This window comes from Bos taurus, chromosome 6, assembly GCF_002263795.3.
Source record: "Bos taurus isolate L1 Dominette 01449 registration number 42190680 breed Hereford chromosome 6, ARS-UCD2.0, whole genome shotgun sequence".
NCBI classification, from domain to species: Eukaryota; Metazoa; Chordata; class Mammalia; order Artiodactyla; family Bovidae; genus Bos; species Bos taurus.
The window spans coordinates 61,333,019-61,351,860 of NC_037333.1; the positions used below are offsets into that span (position 1 = coordinate 61,333,019).

Here is an 18,842-nt window from a genome sequence, read left to right on the forward strand (position 1 = left end):
ATTTTTCAAAGCAATACAAAATGTATTGTATTAGACTCATGGGACATATCAAGACAAAACCTGAAGTAGCCTCAATTCTCCTTTTTCCCCTTCTTTTTCTGGAGCCAATTCAATAACTTGCTTATTCTGGATTTCTTTCAGAAGCCATTCAACAGTGATTGGTTTCCCAAACAGTAAGGTTTGTCTGCATAATACATGTAAGATGAGCTTAAAAGGGTACAGATGACAACTTCGCCATTTATGTCATGAATGCTTGTAAGTTATATTTGAAGCTTACATGGTGTTATAAAACCAAATTTAGCTAGAAAAAAATGTGCAATCCTATAAAGGGCTTTCTTTTACCATGGTGTTGAAAAATACATATTCTTGTGCTTGTTAATATCAAATGTGGTTAACAATTCATTTTCTGCAAAATATACAGGTGAGAGAAAACACTGGTATCCATAATCAAATGTAAGCTGGCTTAAGTTCATATTTGCAAATTAAGCAGAGAAATTTAAGTAGTGAGGAGGACGGCTATTTAAAATCACCTCTTATAGCACTTGGCAAAACGAAACTCCCTCTACCCCCGGGAATAAAGATGTTAAAAGAAATAATAATGATGATCACAACAGTGGTTCTTAGTTCTTAACGTGCTTACTAAATGCTAGGTATTGTATTTAAAATGTATTGTTTGGTTTAACCCCCACAACACCCTAGAGATGGGTATTATTATTACTCTTGTTTTACAAGTGTCACTGGAAACTTAGGTTCCAGAAAATTCTATTTGCTTAGACTCCAGAATCCAATGACTTACATACATCCTCCAGAGTTTGCTTAACACTAGAGGTCAAGTTTACTTTCAAGATTGGGCATAATGGTGAAGTGAAAGTCACTCAGTCGTGTCCAACTCTTTGTGACCCCATGGACTATACAGTCCGTGGAATTCTCCAGGCCAGAATACTGGAGTGGGTAGCCTTTCCCTCCTCCAGGGGATCTTCCCAACCCAGGGACTGAACCTGGGTCTCCAGGTTTCTTTAACAGCTGAGCCACAAGGGAAGCCCGGGCATAATGGTATCTGCCTACTAATGTTTTCAGGTGTAAATGTGATTGTCCCTGTAAAATCTTTAGTCCAAATATAAGCTAGTGTTTCTTATGACTCTATCAGCCATGCATAGAACCCTGCAGGGGCAGCAGAGCTTCCTCTTCACATAGTCAGATGCCTGCATTTTTCTTTCGGATCCATACTCTGCACTTCCCATATATTGGGTACTGACTCCTCATCAGGCTAAATGTGAATACCAACAGAAGCAGAAACTGAAAACCAACTGTGCCCAGATGATCAGAAGGAGAGGCAGGCAGGGTTTCTCAGGAGTTAAATTTGGGAAGACTTGAAGCCTTTTGACTCCAAGTAGAGGAAATTTATTTCTCCAAATTCCTCACATACATATTTAACCATCATTCCTGTTGATTCCATAAATATAATTTTCCTCTCTGCCCCTTTCTTTTTCCCAGGGAATCCAGACAGTAGAAAAGAGGAGAAGAAACAATAGGAACAAATTTAAGGTCCAGAGCTGCCTCCCAGGACAGATCCCACAGTTGTCCTAGGAGGTGCTAGGAGGAGGAGAGGTCAAGGTTACAAGGGTATCATGTGAGACCCAAGAAAGATCATTTGGGCACCTAAAGAGTTAATGGCTTGAGAAATTATGGTTCCTTCCACTTACCCAGACTTGACAGATGAGGGTAGTGAAATCCTGAGCTATCTCAATGAAACAGTCTTCACTTTCTCTCTACCTTTTACAGAAAGTTAGATAATATCCATTAACAAATATTCTGGGTCACCTGAAGTATTTTCAGAGATTCACAGAATTAGAATGCTATGGGACATTTGAATACTATAATCATCACACTCCTTAATATAACATAAACCCATTATACTACATTTTAAAATATATTAATTAGATAATGGCAGCTAAAGATAGGTCACATGGGAGATTCCCTAGGTCTTAGCTCACATTTTTAGATGTTTCCAGTTTTAACAGATATATTTTGAACATGTTACTTCATGGCAAACCAAAAGTATAAAAGAGATGCTGGGGGATAAATTGGGAAATTGGAATTGACATATATACATTACTATATGTAAAACAGATAACTAATAAGGACCTACCATATAGCACAGGGAATGCTGCTCACTACTCTCTAATGGCCTTTATGGGAAAGAATCCAAAAAAGAGTGGATATATGTATATGAATAACTGATTCACTTTGCTGTACAGCAAAAACTAATACAACACTGTAAAAAAACTGTACTCCAATAGAAATTTAAAAAAAAGAGATGCTGGAAGAATCTGGATCTAGGTCATTAAGCCAAAGGGGTTTCTGAGAATTTAACGGGATCATTTCTGGGCATTTCTGTAGACTTAGAGAAGTACAAAATATTCTTCAAGCCAGTAATTTAAAATTCTTGCTTTAGCAGACCCTTAAGAAAACGTCTCATATCAATATCACGGAACCCTTAATAAAACAGCTCAAAGTTACATGATAAAAAGTTACATGTTACCTAAATCATCTGCTTATTATAAATATCTAACAGATTTTGATCAACTTTACATGATTATTAAAGATGCTTACCCATAAAATTCTTACTTCCTAAATTAAAAGCAATATGATCAAGCTTCCTAAGAACCTCTCTTGCTGACACTGTCAGCATCTGGCAATAGTTGGGTAGGTGACTGAGTGAGAACCCCCAGCTCTGCACTCAGGCATCATGCTAGCTGGGAGTGCTGCTCTTCTGGGAGAGGAGCTGGGAATGTACAGAGGCAGAAAAGTCAGATTTCCATATTAGGTCTGTAGAGCAGGATTTCAACATAGGCTATTTTTCTACAAAATTTTGTAACATTCATTTTATATGTGCTGTGCCCTGTGCTAACCATACCAATCCTATGCCAAGGGTAACATTATCATTACCTCAGAGGCAGTACAAGTGGCTTAGAGAAGTTCTCTAATTTCCGCTTGTCCAGAATCCACCACTCAGGTGGGGCAGAACTGGGCCCTGAACCACTGTGCTGCTGTTCAGAGTGATTTGAGTACATTCATTAAAATCGTGATTTGACAAAACTTTGCACACCTACAATTTATTTCCTATTATATTATTTCCTAAGGTGGTGTGTTTCTAAGTTTATTACTTGAAAATTAATTACGCTTTGTGCTGATGGAATGATAACCCTTTTATTATTATCAGTACAAATGTGAACACAGAGGATACTTTGCTTTTCCATGGCAATGAAAAATAATGATTTCCCTAGACTCATTCTAATGATTTGCCTGAAATCTCAGCCGTGGGTTGTATCACACAAGACCTGGAGGAGCTATGATGCAAAGTGGGGTTTCCTTTCCTGCTATGAAGCAAATGAGTTCACCGCAGCAGGTCTGACCCCAGACAGCCAGATCTGTTAAAGTCACCGATTAACTGCCTGGGAGAAAAAGCCTCCTCCAGACACCAGTGCGAGAACCAGAGGCAGTCCAATGCTGGATGAATCAGTGTCAATCTGCTCAGCCATAGCATCTGCCTGTGATCTTTCACACCAAACCAACACAAATTGTTAAGGCCATTTCCAATCACTTTGCTCTTTAAATATCAGATATGATAGACTATTACCACATTTAAAACTGATACACAAATTTTTAAAAAAGGGATCCCTTAATTAAACATTATTCAGTAACTCATTTCTCAAATATTTATGGCTCAGTGGTATAGAATCCACCTGCCAATGTAGGAGATTTGAGTTCTATCCCTGGGTCAGGAATATCCCCTGGAGAAGGGAATGGCAACCCAAGCCAGTATTCTTGCCTGGAGAATTCCATGGACAGAGGAGCCTGGTGGGCTACAGTCCATGGAGTCACAAAGAGTCGGACATGACTGAGCAACTGAGCACGCCCACAACAATGAGCTAGGCAGTTTGCTGGAGACTGACAGAGATTGCAGACCAAAATAGACAGCCGGGGTCCTTGCTCTCATCAAAACTGAGCATTCCCCTGGGATGATTTATGTTTGCTCTTGTAGCAACACAAAGTGCAAAAACCTTTGAAGTGTCTATGACTTTTGAGTTACCATCTTGGTAACTTCAAAATGAAAATAAATGCCTCTGTCTTAACAATACAGGATTCAGTGCACAGAATATTTTCTGTATTTCAGTTTTCTCTCTTTATTTTTTTTCTTGAGATTACTGCTTATATCATTTGACACTAAAAACACTTCAAGAACATTTGGATGTGTTTATCCAAGAGCTGGAGAAAAATGATGAAACAGGTGAAAACAAAAAGAGCAATGCCAGCACACTCTATGTAAGGTGAAAGCCTAAATCCAGACAAAAAGGAAAGGATGTCACATCAAGCATGTGATCAACCATGCTTTCACTTCAGTCTCACAGGTCCCACTTCTGGTTTCCTTCAAGTGTCAGAAAGTCTGTGCATCACGTTTAACCTATGATGCTGACAAAGGCCTAAAGGTTTATAGGGATTATGGAAACGTTCACACTGAAGTTTTTGCAAGGCTGTGAACAACTGCAACCCAGTTCTGGAACCACCTTGGATGGCTCCTTTTCCAGGGACCCCCATGGGGATAAGTATCCCTGAACTTTACATCACATCGCTGGCACTGTGCCCCCATTTCCTCCTCTCTGACTCTTATCCTGGTCCCTTGTCTGCACCCTTCCAACTTGCCAACTGCTTCTATACATCACACCTCTTTTAAGAGGCTGATGAAGTCATGCCCCTTGCCTATGAAGGCAACTCTCAAACCTGGCCTAGCTTTCCACAATTGACCTGAGATTACCTCTCCAGGTTTAACCCCCTCTGTCACTTTTTAATGGACGCCTTATAAATACTGTGCCCACTGTTAAAATGAATTGGGTAGCTTCATACGGACCATTATAAAACAACTGCTAAGATATATTAAGTGAGAAAAACAAAGTGCAGTATCAAGGAGTGTGGACAGGATGCTGTAATGTGTTTAACAACAAAGGATGTGTCAACTGACATGCACATAAATCCCTTAGATACGGCAGAACATCTCTGGATGAACACACGAACTGGAACTAGCGGCCATCCCTGGGGAGGTAAACTAGTAGCTTGGATATAAAGGTGGGAGATTTATAAACAACAAGGTCCTACTGTACAGCACAGGGAACTATATTCAATATCCCGTGATAAACCATAATGGAAAAGAATATGAAACAGTATATATATATACATTACATACCTACATATATGTATGTATGTGTGTCTATACATATATATATAAAACTGAGTCATTTTCCTGTACAGTGGAAATTAGCACAACATTGTAATCAACTATACTTCAATAAAATAAAAAAAGAAAGGTGAGAGATTCACTTTTTATCATCTATATTTTCTCTTTTCCTAACTTTTAAGTTTTACATTCTGTGCCTGTATTTATTCAAAGAAAACATACTTAAAAAATTATCATCTTGTGTTCAAGTTTAATGTTCCTCTTTCAGGCCCCAACAGAGGAACTTAACTTGCACTAACTTTCTGCTTCCGCTCCTCTTACTCAATGACTCAAGTTTTACTCACCTTTATGTAACTAAATGCCACTTACTTTGTAAATAGTTCCTTAAACTTCATGATATTTTCACAGCAAGTTATCTACCTTACTTACCTATTTGTTTTGCATTATTACTTGTATGCAATTTACTTCTCTTAATATTTGTAAGCTTTTGGAGGGCTGGCTTTTTTTTTTGTTGTTTTTGTTTGTGTTTTTAGGATTAAAGCCTGGTTCACAAAAAGCACTTCTCCAATAATTAAAGGCATAAGCAGTTCCCATGATTACAAAATCATATATTATTCCTCAGGCTACAAGGTGCTCAAAGATCTCACAAGAAAGGGAAGCGCATTTTAAGTACAATAATAAAGAAGAGATCATCATTCCAGTCTAAAAATCAGAAACAAAGTACTTCTTACATGTAATTTCCTGTCTATACCCAACTTCTAAACATCTACTTCTTCACCATCCCTTCCACAGAGGTGGCCTCTCAGCTTCTCCAACATCCCTAGTTATCAGGTTTCCTCTGTTCTGCTCTTTGCGTCACAAGGGCTATTTCAAGCAGCTGTATATCACCTTTCCTGTTCTGTCTTCCACCTTAAATTGCAAATAGTCATCTTTCCTTTGAAATATTTACAGGTCATGACCTACATTTTGGGGGTTAACTTCTATCTTTTATACTCCTAAAAAATGTTTCCCTCTTTTCCAAATATAACTTCATGCGATCTTAGTCATGAAAAAAGATATCCTAGGAATTTCTATGTCAATTCTGAACTTCAGACATTAAAAAAAGAGTTGACTGTTGGCTATTTGGTGTTGTTCAATAGCTTTCACATTTTTTTAAAAAAGAAGCAAAATATTAATACTGAAATATTACATATATAATATGTAGTAATACTGAAATATACAAAATACTCAGGCAGATACAAAGAAGCTGTAGTCACTCAGCAATCTCTTGACATAACGCTTTTGTAAAGCAGCTTTTTGGTCTCACAACGTTTAGCAATTTCTTTTAGCTGTTAAAGACACAAAACTAGTGTCTATTTACATCAGTGGTTCAAAACAGTGTACATTTGTTCCAGCAGAATGACAGTAATAAGGCACCTTTTAACCCAGGAAAACAAAATGTCTCAAGTTAGCTGAATATAAAATACAAGGTAAGTTACTAAAAGTTTTTCAAAAAGACAATCTTACTTACATCAAGAGAGCCTTCATTTATAACAATCATTCCCATGTTCTTCCTCAGAAGTTTGCAGGAGTGCCCTATGTCCAAACAGAGTAAATTGGTTGACATAATTAATTTCTCTAGAGAAAGAAGATGAAGATGTTAAAATGCTAAAACTACAAAACTTATGAATTTTATATATATTCTTTGGTAAAATTAAAATGCTATCTATTTGAACAAGAAAGATGGCAGTCAGCTGTCTTCTGGATCTGCAGAAGTTTGAAAAAGAAATACTCTGCTTGCTATAAAAGAGGGATAAGATACAAGGACATCACCTGACAGGTTAAGGCTGCCTTGATAAACAAACATGGAAAGAGAATACAGTAAGGATTCTCAATGTTCTGAAAACTGTTAAGTGCCTATGGCATACCCTTCATGATGACCAACATGTAGAGCAGAAGATGGGCCAACGGTTGTTTGGGAGAAGGATGCAGGAGGTTGTCTGGGTTTCTCTTGGACCATTGATCCCACCACTATCTATCTCCCTGCCCTTGGACTGTTATCACATTTTCTTTTCTCCTGCTCTCTCTTGCTTTGCTGTACTTGGTACAGGGCAAACTCACCTGCTGATCAAACCAACTCTGCCCACTTGTTTGCCTACAGCTGAACATGGCTAGACAAAAATAGGCAACCTTTTTGGCCCAGCTCACATGTAAAACAGTACCATCTACACTTATTTCTTTCGTGATCTCATTCCTCAGTTTTCATTCCAATCCCAAAGAAAGGCAATGTTAAAGAATGTTCAAACTACTGCACAATTGCACTCATCTCACACGCTAGCAAAGTAATGCTCAAAATTCTCCAAGCCAGGCTTCAACAGTACATGAACTGTGAACGTTCAGATATTCAAGCTGTATTTAGAAAAGGCAGAGGAACCAGAGATCAAATCGCCAACACCCAATAGATCATCCAGAAAGCAAGAGAGTTCCAGGAAAAACATCTATTTCTGCTTTATTGACTATGCCAAAGCCTTTGACTGTGTGGATCATAACAAACTGTGGAAAAGTCTTCAAGAGATGGGAATACTAGACCATTTTACCTGCCTCCTGAGAAATCTGTATGCAGGTCAAGAAGCAACAGTTAGAACTGGACATGGAACAACAGACTGATCCCAAATCGGGAAAGGAGTACGTCAAGGCTGTATATTGTCACCCTGCTTATGTAACTTATATGCAGAGTACATCATGAGAAATGCTGGGCTGGAGGAAGCACAAGCTGGAATCAAGATTGCCAGGAGAAATATCAATAACCTCAGATATGCAGATGACACAACCTTTATGGCAGAAAGTGAAGAAGAACTAAAGAGCCTCTTGATGAAAGTGAAAGAGAAGAGTGAAAAAGTTGGCTTAAAGCTCAACATTCAGAAAACTAAGATCATGGCATCCGTTCCCATCACTTCATGGCAAATAGATGGGGAAACAGTGGAAACACTGGTTGACTTTATTTTGGGGAGCTCCCAAATCACTGCAGATGGTGACTGAAGCCATGAAATTAAGATGCTTACTCCTTGGAAGAAAAGTTACAACCAACCTAGACAGCATATTAAAAAGCAGAGATATTACTTTGCCAACTAAGGTCCATCTAGTCAAGGCTATGGTTTTTCCAGATATTCATGTATGGATGTGAGAGTTGGACTGTAAAGAAAGCTGAGCACTGAACAATTGATGCTTCTGAACTGTTATGTTGGAGAAGACTCTCAAGAGTCCCTTGGACTGCAAGAGGATCAAACCGGTCTATCCTAAAGGAAATCAGTCCTAATATTCATTGGAAGGACTGATGCTAAATCTGAAACTCCAATACTTTGGCCACCTGATGTGAAGAACTGACTCATTGGAAAAGACCCTGATGCTGGGAAAGATTGAAGGCAGGAGAAGGGGACAACAGAGATTGAGATTGTAGGATGGCATCACTGATTTGATGGACATGAGTTTGAGCAAGCTGTGAGAGTTGGTGATAGATAGGGAAGCCTGGCGTGCTGCAGTCCATGGGGTTGCAAAGAGTTGGACACAACTGAGCAACTGAACTGGACTGAAATGTTGACCATTCTAGATCTCATAAATCCCTCTTTCCTGAACTCTGGACTCTCACATGGCAGTGCCTACTTTACAGCAGACATTTAGGTGTAAAATAAACATCTCCAACTTAACACATCTAAAATTAGGCGCTTAACCTCCCTTCAGAAAGAAGGAAGTTTTCCCTCCAGAAAACTTGCTCCTCCTTTAGTCTTCCTCATTTGGTTAATGGCAACTCCATCCTTCAATTGCTAAGGCTAAAGCACCTTGAAGTTACCTGGGATTCCTTCCTTTCTCCCATACTCTGTGTCTAATCTATCAATCAATCCTGTTGGCTGTACCTTCAAAAATACATCCAGAGTCCAACCATTCCTCACCACCTCTATTTTACCACCCAGGTCCAAGCATCACCATGTCTGCTTGGATGAATTCAACAGTGTCTGGCCTTCCTGCTTCAATACTTGCTTCCCTTTGAGTCTACTCTGAGTCTAGCAGCCAGACAGATACATAGAGTTTTTTTCTTTTATTTAATAGGAAAGTCAGATCAAGTGTTTCCTCCACTTTGTTCAGTACCATGCAGTGGTTTTCCATCTCAGAGTAAATGCCAAGACTGGACAACAGTGTAGGTGGCTCCATCCAACCTGAGCTCTGTTACACCGCTCACCTCTTCTCCTCCTCTAGCCCTGGGCATATCTGCTCTTTCTGTTGGACAGAAGACAGCTGTCCCGAATCATTTGAGTGACAAGCTCCCTTTCTTCTCATAGGTTGTTTCTGGGCTTTCACTTTTTCAATACTTCTTCCTGACTTCCTGATTTAAAATTGAACCCCTCTGTGTAAAGTGAAAACTTTCACTTTTCACTTTCATGCATTGGAGAAGGAAATGGCAACCCACTCCAGTATTCTTGCCTGGAGAATCCCAGGGACAGAGGAGCCTAGTGGGCTGCCGTCTATGGGGTCGCACAGAGTCAGACACGACTAAAGCCACTTTCCAGCAACAGCAGCAGTGTAATGCCCTATTCTCCCTTCCCTGCTTTATTTTTCTTTAGAACAATTATTGCCATGAAGTATATTATGTGTTTTTCTCATTTATATTATTGTCTGTTTCCCTGACCAGAATCTGAGTTCCGATGGCAGAGGTTCTGATACATTTTGTTCTGTGTTCTTAACTGATGCCTGGTACCACAGGCACCATAATCATTTGCTAAATGAATGAATCTTACTTTCCTTTTTCTAGGAACAACTTTTAGGATTCTAGAAGTTAAGGGTTACTAGAAACCACCACCCTTCTCTCCTTTTCATAGGTATTTTCACACTGGCTACATATCCAGGACCATCCTGAGGACTGTTCATCTTCCCCACGGATCACTCTTAACCACCATTTATTCCCCCTCTATCTGTAGTTACACTACTTTATCATATTTGCATTTTCCAGGTCTCCTGATCTCCAGGAGATCAGTCCTGGGTGTTTTTTGGAAGGAATGATGCTAAAGCTGAAACTCCAGTACTTTGGCCACCTCATGTGAAGAGTTGACTCATTGGAAAAGACTCTGATGCTGGGAGGGATTGGGGGCAGGAGGAGAAGGGGACGACAGAGGATGAGATGGCTGGATGGCATCACTGACTCGATGGACGTGAGTCTGAGTGAACTCTGGGAGTTGGTGATGGACAGGGAGGCCTGGAGTGCTGCAATTCGTGGGGTCGCAAAGAGTCAGACATGACTGAGCAACTGAACTGAACTATGAATTTATAGTATTCATAGTTTAATATAAATACTATATTTATAAGTATAGTATTTATCACAGAATATACTGATTACTCACATTTCTAAAAGGAATATTAGCTAAAATCTTTTTTTTTTAATATAGATGATACTTAATGACTTTCAAAAAATGTGGTTTTAGTTTGTGAATACTCCTGAAATGGTTTCTTTAATTTTGGGAGAGTTTTGTGTGTAATTTGTATAATCAGTATCATCCAGAGGTTGATGTCAGGGTTCACAGTGCTCAGGCAACATGCTACTGCTGAATTTGCGGGGGGAAATGACTATTTTTCTTGCACATTATTGGTACTACAGGCCTCTACCAGCAAACATTACCTTTCTCCTCTGTTACAGACTGAATTTTGTCCCACCTCCCAATTCATATGTTGAAGCCCCAGCCACCAGTGTGACAGTATTTGGAGACAGGGTCTTCAAAGAGTTAAAGTTAAACGAGATCATAAGGGTGGTCCCTCATCCAACAGGACTAGTGTCCTTATAGGAAGAGGACAGAACACCAGACGCGCTGTGAGCATCCACAGAGGAGAGGTCAGGCGCGGACACACAGAGATGTGACCGTCTACAAGCCAAGAGGGGAGGCCTTGGGAGAAACCAACTTGCTGACATCTTGATTTGGGACTCCAGCTCCTAGGACTGTGAAGAGATAACTTTCTGATGCTTAAGTCACCTAATATGCCATATTCGATTATGGCAGCCCGAGCTGACTAATATAAACTCTTTCTGTAAAATCAGAATTAATTATTAGATCAATGAAAACTGGCAAAACCTTACTTCCTGTCTCAGAAATAACCTTTGGTCACATAAACAAGTGTCAGTATACAAGCTTGCCATAATTCTAGTCTCCAGACTCTGGCAGACAACTGCAGAAAGTTCATCCACGTGTGTCAATTAAGGAGGTGAATTAGGGGCAGGCAGAGTTCAAAGGTGAGAGAGGGCACTATGTGGCTGCAAGAGCTAAAGTTTGGCTGTATAGATAATCACTGCATCTTTAAAGGGGGCACTGGGGCCATGCTGCTGCTGCTGCTGCTGCTAAGTCGCTTCAGTTGTGTCCGACTCTGTGCGACCCCATAGATGGCAGCCCACCAAGCTCCCCCGTCCCTGGGATTCACCAGGCAAGAACATTTCCTTCTCCAATGCATGAAAGTGAAAAGTGAAAAGTGAAAGTGAAGTTGCTCAGTCGTGTCTGACTCTTAGTGACCCCATGGACTGCAGCCTACCAGGCTCCTTCGTCCATGGGATTTTCCAGGCAAGAGTACTGGAGTGGGGTGCCATTGCCTTCTCTGACTGGGGCCATAAGTAAATAGATAAGCTGAGTGAAACCACAAATAAGGAAATCTCAAAACACTAAATCTTTCAAATCTTGAAATACCTCAAATATATCTTCTAAAATGTATCAAAACATGTTAAAAAGCACCATGACATAAAGTTTAAACTAGCTGAATTACCAATGTTAATGGCAGTTTCCTGCTTGTCTCCTGTAAGGATCCAGATTTTGATGTCTGCTTTCATTAGAGTTTCTATGGTTTCAGGCACTTGATCTTGTAATTTATCCTCAATGGCTGTGGCTCCCAGTAGTTGAAGATTCTGAACAAAAAGAGCAGCAACATTTTTAAGATTAAGAAAATGGTTTAGAGTCTTTAGGAACAAAACATTAAAGTGTTTTAAAATCAGAGACTAAATGATAATCCATGAATTCAGTGTGAATTCCAACTATCCCATTGAGTTTTTTCTCTCAAGGATTCCTAAATCTCAACCAGTACTTCTGACAGAAGACTGAAGCTACCTTCCTCCCCACTAAGGTAAGCTCCTAGGACTGTGAAGAGATAACTTTCTGAAGCTTAAGTCACCTAATATGCCATATTCGATTATGGCAGCCCGAGCTGACTAATATAAACTCTTTCTGTAAAATCAGAATTAATTATTAGATCAATGAAAACTGGCAAAACCTTACTTCCTGTCTCAGAAATAACCTTTGGTCACATAAACAAGTGTCTGAACAAGATTCTGAACACACACACACACACACACACTGAAGCTACCTTCCTCCCCTCTAAGGTAAGGAACTGATTCTGAACACACACACACACACACACACACACACACTGAAGCTACCTTCCTCCCCTCTAAGGTAAGGAACTGATTCTGAACACACACACACACACACACACACACACACACACGTAGAAGGAGGGAATCAAAAACAGTTAAATAGGAGCAGGCAGCTACTAAGAAAAAATAAAAACACAAACTATGGAAGGTCACCACAGTGAAGAATAATCCAAGTGACCTGGTTGAAAAAGAGCAAAGTTACATGCTGACATTATTAAATGACAATCGCATACAGAGTCAGGAAATGTAGACACACAATACAGTTAGGATGAATAAAGGCGCAATAAACAAAGCAACCGCACTGGTCTCTGAACGAAAGAACAGGCTGAGTGTTTTTAACTTGGTTTCACGTTTGTGTCATGGAAGGTCGGAGTCCATTAAAGATCTCTTGCTTATTTGATGGTATCTTTCATATAAGACTGAACAAAACCAAAACACTCTGTGGAAAGCTGTTCCAATCTCGGACAAAGAAGAATGGTTTCTTCTCTCAACTTCCTAAATGGCAGGAAAGGGAGAACAATCTCCTGGCTGCTAGGGAACCCTGGCTTGCCAAATGGAAACAGCTAATGGTGTTTTTGGTCCTAAATACATAGGTATGCGCCACGACGGACTAGGATTTAAACCTATCTATCATGTGACTAGGCATTGTCACCACTTGGGAACCCTTCCAGTGGTGTTCTGCAAGCCACAACAAACTAATTCTTAGTCTTAGGCATTTCCCCATAACCTAACTTCCAGAATGAACTACTTCAGCATTTATCTTTCTTCTCAACCATTCTCTTCCTGCTTGCCTTCATGTTTCATTTCCACTATCAGACAAGGACAGAACAGATACAAGGGAAATTATTGCAAAGGATAGTGTCTGGGTTGGTAACAACGAAGAAGGCATTCCACTTTCTATTTTTTCTCTAACATTAAGTCCTATTTACTTTTCATCAAAATCCAAGTCTAAAAATAGCCCCAAGTCTTGGTAGGTATGGAAAATAAAGTTAAATATATATACAAACATGTAAAATTGAGAGAGTGTGTGTGGGTATAGTTGCTGAGTCTATTACTTAGGAATGTTTTTGGCTATAAATAATAGGAAAATCTGACTAAAAGTAGCTTAAGTAAAGTTCCATATTTCTTACATCATTAGTACTGAAGTGGGTATTTTGGGCCAAAGATGGTTGGCTTGACTATATTTCCACTTATTCTCTAGATCTCTCTCAATGTCTCAATGTGACTGTCACAGCTACCACAACCACTGTGAAGACAAGAATTAGGAGGTGAAACCAAATGTATCCATCTCTTATTTGAAGAGCAGAAGGGTTTATAAAATTCCTCAGTGTATTTCCCAAAATAGCAACTGGCCAGATGGTGCTACATGGCCGTCCCTAACTACCAACATTTAACTTTTCTAGACTTAGTGGAGGTGGCAAGGCAGAACGGGGATGGGAGTAGGTAGTAAATTAGCCAGTTAACAGTCTCCGCCACAATGCTGAAACATAGATGTGTGCACATGCATTCAGTCTAGTTCAGTCGCTCAGCTGTGTCCAACTATTTGTGACCCCATGGACTGCAGCATGCCAGACTTCCCTGTCCGTCACCAACTCCGAGAGCTTACGCAAACTCAGGTTCGTCAAGTCGGTGATGCCATCCAACCATCTCATCTGCCGTCTCCTTCTCCTCCCTCCTTCAATCTTTCCCAGCATCAGGGTCTTTTCCAGTGAGTCAGTTCTTCCCATCAGGTGACCAAAGTACTGGAGTTTCAGCTATAGCATCAGTCCTTCCAAAGAATACCCAGGGCTGATCTCCTTCAGAATGGACTGGTTGGATCTGCTTGCAGTCCAAGGGACTCTCAAGAGTCTTCTCCAACACCACAGTTCAAAAGCATCAATTCTTCGGCGCTCAGCTTTCTTTACAGTCCAACTCTCACATCCATACATGACTACTGGAAAAACCATAGCCTTGACTAGACAGACCTTTGTTGGCAAAGTAATGTCTCTGCTTTTTAATATGCTGTCCAGCTTGGTCATAACTTTCCTTCCAAGGAGTAAGCATCTTTTAATTTCATGGCTGCAGTCACCATCTGCAGTGATTTTGGAGCTCCCCAAAATAAAGTCAGCCACTGTTTCCACTGTTTTCCCATCTATTTGCCATGAAGTGATGGGAATGGATGCCATGATCTTAGTTTTCTGAATGTTGAGCTTTAAGCCAACTTTTTCACTCTCCACTTTCACTTTCATCAAGAGGCTCTTTAGTTCCTCTTCACTTTCTGCCATAAGGGTGGCGTCATCTGCATATCTGAGGTTATTGATAGTTCTCCTGGCAATCTTGATTCCAGTTTGTGTTTCTTCCAGTCCAGTGTTTCTCATGATGTACTCTGCATATAAGTTAAATAAGCAGGGCGACAATTACAGCCTTGATGTACTCCTTTTCCTGTTTGGAACCAGTCTGTTGTTCCATGTCCAGTTCTAACTGTTGCTTCCTGACCTGCATACACATTTCTCAAGAGGCAGGTCAGGTGGTCTGGTATTCCCATCTCTTTCAGAATTTTCCAGTTTATTGTGATCCACACAGTCAAAGGCTTTGGCATAGTCAATAAAGCAGAAACAGATGTTTCTCTGGAATTCTCTTGCTTTTTCGATGATCCAGCGGATGTTGGTAATTTAATCTCTGGTTCCTCTGCCTTTTCTAAAACCAGCTTGAACATCTGGAATTTCACAGTTCACATATTGCTGAAGCCTGGCTTGGAGAATTTTGAGCATTACTTTACTAGCATGTGAGATGAGTGCAATTGTGTGGTAGTTTGAGCATTCTTTGGCATTGCCTTTCTTTGGGATTGGAATGAAAACTGACCTTTTCCAGTCCTGTGGCCACTGCTGAGTTTTCCGAATTTGCTGACATATTGAGTGCAGCACTTTCACAGCATCATCTTTCAGGATTTGGAATAGCTCAACTGGAATTCCATCACCTCCACTAGCTTTGTTTGTAGTGATGCTTCCTAAGGTCCACTTGACTTCACATTCCAGGATATCTGACTCTAGGTCAGTGATCACACCATCATGGTTATTTGGGTCATGAAGATCTTTTTTTGTATAGTTCTTCTGTGTATTCTTGCCACCTCTATCTTGCCACCTTAATATCTTCTGCTTCTGTTCGTTTTTGTACATACACGCATGTATATATTTACACGTATACGTACGGACATAGATACACACATATCTCCCACTGCCCTGATATCACCCACTGCCCTGCTCTGGCTCACCCTGCAAGTCCAAATTCAAAAGCTACTGCTTTTTTGAAGTTTTCATTTACTTCTTAACTCAAGTTTTTCCCTCTGCTGTGCTCTGATAGAGCTTTGCCATTTTTACACATCTTGAAAGTGAAAGTGTTAGTTGCTGAGTCTTATCTGACTCTGCAACCTCATGGACTATAGCCTGCCAGTCTCCTCTGTTCATGGAATTCTCTGTTCAAGAATACTGGAGTAGATTGCTATTCTCTTCTCCAGGGGAGCTTCCTAACCTAGGGGTTGAACCCAGGTCTCCTGCATTGCAGGCAGATTCTTAACTGTCTGAGCTACCAGGGAAGCCCTTAATTTATCATATAAAGGTTAACTGCTTAAATGTATGACTCTGGTAGTTTTGTTCAAAAGTAGGGACCATGTCTCCAAGCTCCTTGTTTTACAAATGAGGTGACAGAAGCCCAGATAGGGGCAATGATAAACGACAGTGAATACTGGGGTAAGATTACAGAAGGGTAGGGCTTGAACCAAGATTTCCTGTATTGCCCATCCCATTCTTGTCCCTTCTGTCAATGATGGTGTCCAGAACAACAGTCAGCTCTCAGTCTCATAAATATTGGCTGAAGTAAATGAAATGGGCATCAGTGTGTTAAGGGCTAGTACTTACTTCTTTATTCAAGTACTTCTCTACTCAAGTAATATTAAGGAGAGGAACAAATGGAGGTCTTGCTCTGGTTGCAGGTTGATGTCCCAATTTGGCAACAGGGAGGGTAGGGCCCTGTCTTGGGCATATTCCTTCTAAGAATGCTGGCCTGAGCACTAAGTGCTGACTCAAGGAAGACCCTGTAAGCCCAGGTACTGAGGTGATGCTGAGGAAGGGCTCTGGGGAGTCTTTTATAAAGAAAGTGAAGTTTTAAATTGAAAGAAAAAGCATGGACCATGTCTTATTCATCTTTATATTGTATCCCCAGAAGACTGATAGTCAGAGTTTGACATATTTGCAGAGAATGCATGACAAAGAAAAAAAAAAAACCAAAAAACCCCAAACACCCAAATCCAAATGTTCTAAAGTACTGTCGCAATCTAGACCATTTTGCCTTCAATATACTCCAAATAACTTACGCAGCTATTAGGTACACTTGATGCATGACTTCTTAGTATATAACATATATGACAGGAAGGCAAATTTCCTTCTTTAAAAACATGGCATTACTTTATTATCTTTAATGGGAAGCAGATTTGAAATCTATCAAAACCTGATGAATAATTATCATCAAGAAGTTCAAGAATGAAAAGGAAGACCAGTTCAGCAGCAACTATGCTAGCCTCACAATTGATGAATTTCAACACTGAGACAATGATTTCATCAATTCTTTCAGCTACTCTTAGGGCATTAGTAGCTAAATCATTCTGGCCCACATCCCAGCAAAGACCAGGATAGAGCCGTTTTTAAATGTTAGATGTTCTACAGAAGGCATGATAAGATTTTTAAAGGATCTCATGAAGATAGTTAAGTCATACATGCTCTCAAAAATTTTAAACCAAAAAAGAAATTTTTTTTGGTAATATTTCACAAAACCCTGGGGTAGATAATATGAAAGCCAAGATGTGAATACATTAATTAGAAATAAATAAACAAATATATTTGTATGTTTTTTAGTTCTACTCTAAGGGGATAAATGAGCACAGGAAGTACACGGGTATCCACTGCCGTGAACAAGCCTAATAAAAATAAAATGACTGCGCTGGTGGAGATTATATTGAAAGCACATTTGAAAGAAGGAAAGCAGCTGGTTTTGTACCGGTAAAAAGGAAACATTTTTCAAACCAGGCAAAAATAAAGTACCAAAGATGTAGGGCCAGCAATGTACATGTTGAGAAATGTCATAGCAGGTTAATGTGCAGTGTGCTGGTGGCTATGAGAACAGGAATTTCTAGTGAAACATTTCTGAATATTCAGCAGAACTGCAGTGGGTTTACCTTGCTGCCTGTAAAAGAAACACTGCATCTGAAAGCTGTTCATTTCGCCTTTATCCCGAGAGCTCCTCGAGCAGGGCACTTACTAATTTTAGTGGACGGCTCTGCGGCTTCCTTTCCTTTGGCTTCGATGTCATTTGTTGTGAGATTAGCTCTTGAGTGATAGACTGTTCAGTCTCTGGAAATTAATATCTTTAGCTACATAACGATCATTAGGAAAAAAGATTTGAACTTTGCGTGCTTTTCCTGATCTTAACACAAGAGTGTTTAGGCCGTAATCAATTTCATCCCAAACATGTATTACCTTACACAGATGGCCACTAATGGTCACTATGGGAATTACATATTCAGCAAGTGTTGAAACGTGATAAAATTCCCATGACATTTACGGAATTAAAAAAAAAAAGCCTAAAACACTAATTTTACTTTCAAAATGTAACTGTGCCAAAAGTTATCAAAGTTTCAGTTGATGCCTCTTTGACATAGATTTAGTTATCACTGAAAAATTATGAAATAATATTTATTTACCCAGTAAAGTCCTCAATAATCTTATTTCTCTTTTAGATGTTTCTGATGTAATTTTTTAAAAAAAGATAAAAATATCTAGTAATATCTAGTAAATATCTACCCTAGTAAAGATAAAAAGCTTCATGCAGAGTACTTAAAAACTAGGGGAAAATGTATTATGACAGATTTAGAAATTACATTTTTTCCCAATGTATGTATATTTTACTAAATAACAGAACCTCAAAGTGATTTATTCCATGTTAACAAATATTGTCTCAGGGTTTAGATCTATTCTGGATTTTTTAAAAAAGTTTGTGATATGTTTCTAAATGAGAAAAAGCACAGTAACTTGGGCTTCAGATTACAACATGGACTATTTGGCAGAAGTTTCTTTGAAGACAAATAAAAGAAATAATACTGGCAAATAAATGTTATCACTGGAGTAAATATGGATAAATACTAGT

General features: G+C 39.5%; 1 protein-coding gene across 9 annotated transcripts in view; it reads right to left on the reverse strand.

Annotated features, from left to right (window-relative positions):
- ATP8A1 (ATPase phospholipid transporting 8A1) overlaps positions 1-18,842 on the reverse strand; it is a 238,136-nt gene that overhangs the window by 92,989 nt on the left and 126,305 nt on the right. For all 9 annotated transcript variants that reach the window (XM_024993042.2, XM_024993040.2, XM_024993038.2 and 6 more), the window contains 2 exon segments: positions 12,005-12,143; positions 6,744-6,808 (listed from right to left, as the gene is read on the reverse strand). In XM_024993042.2, the coding sequence (XP_024848810.1) occupies positions 6,744-6,808; positions 12,005-12,143 (204 nt within the window).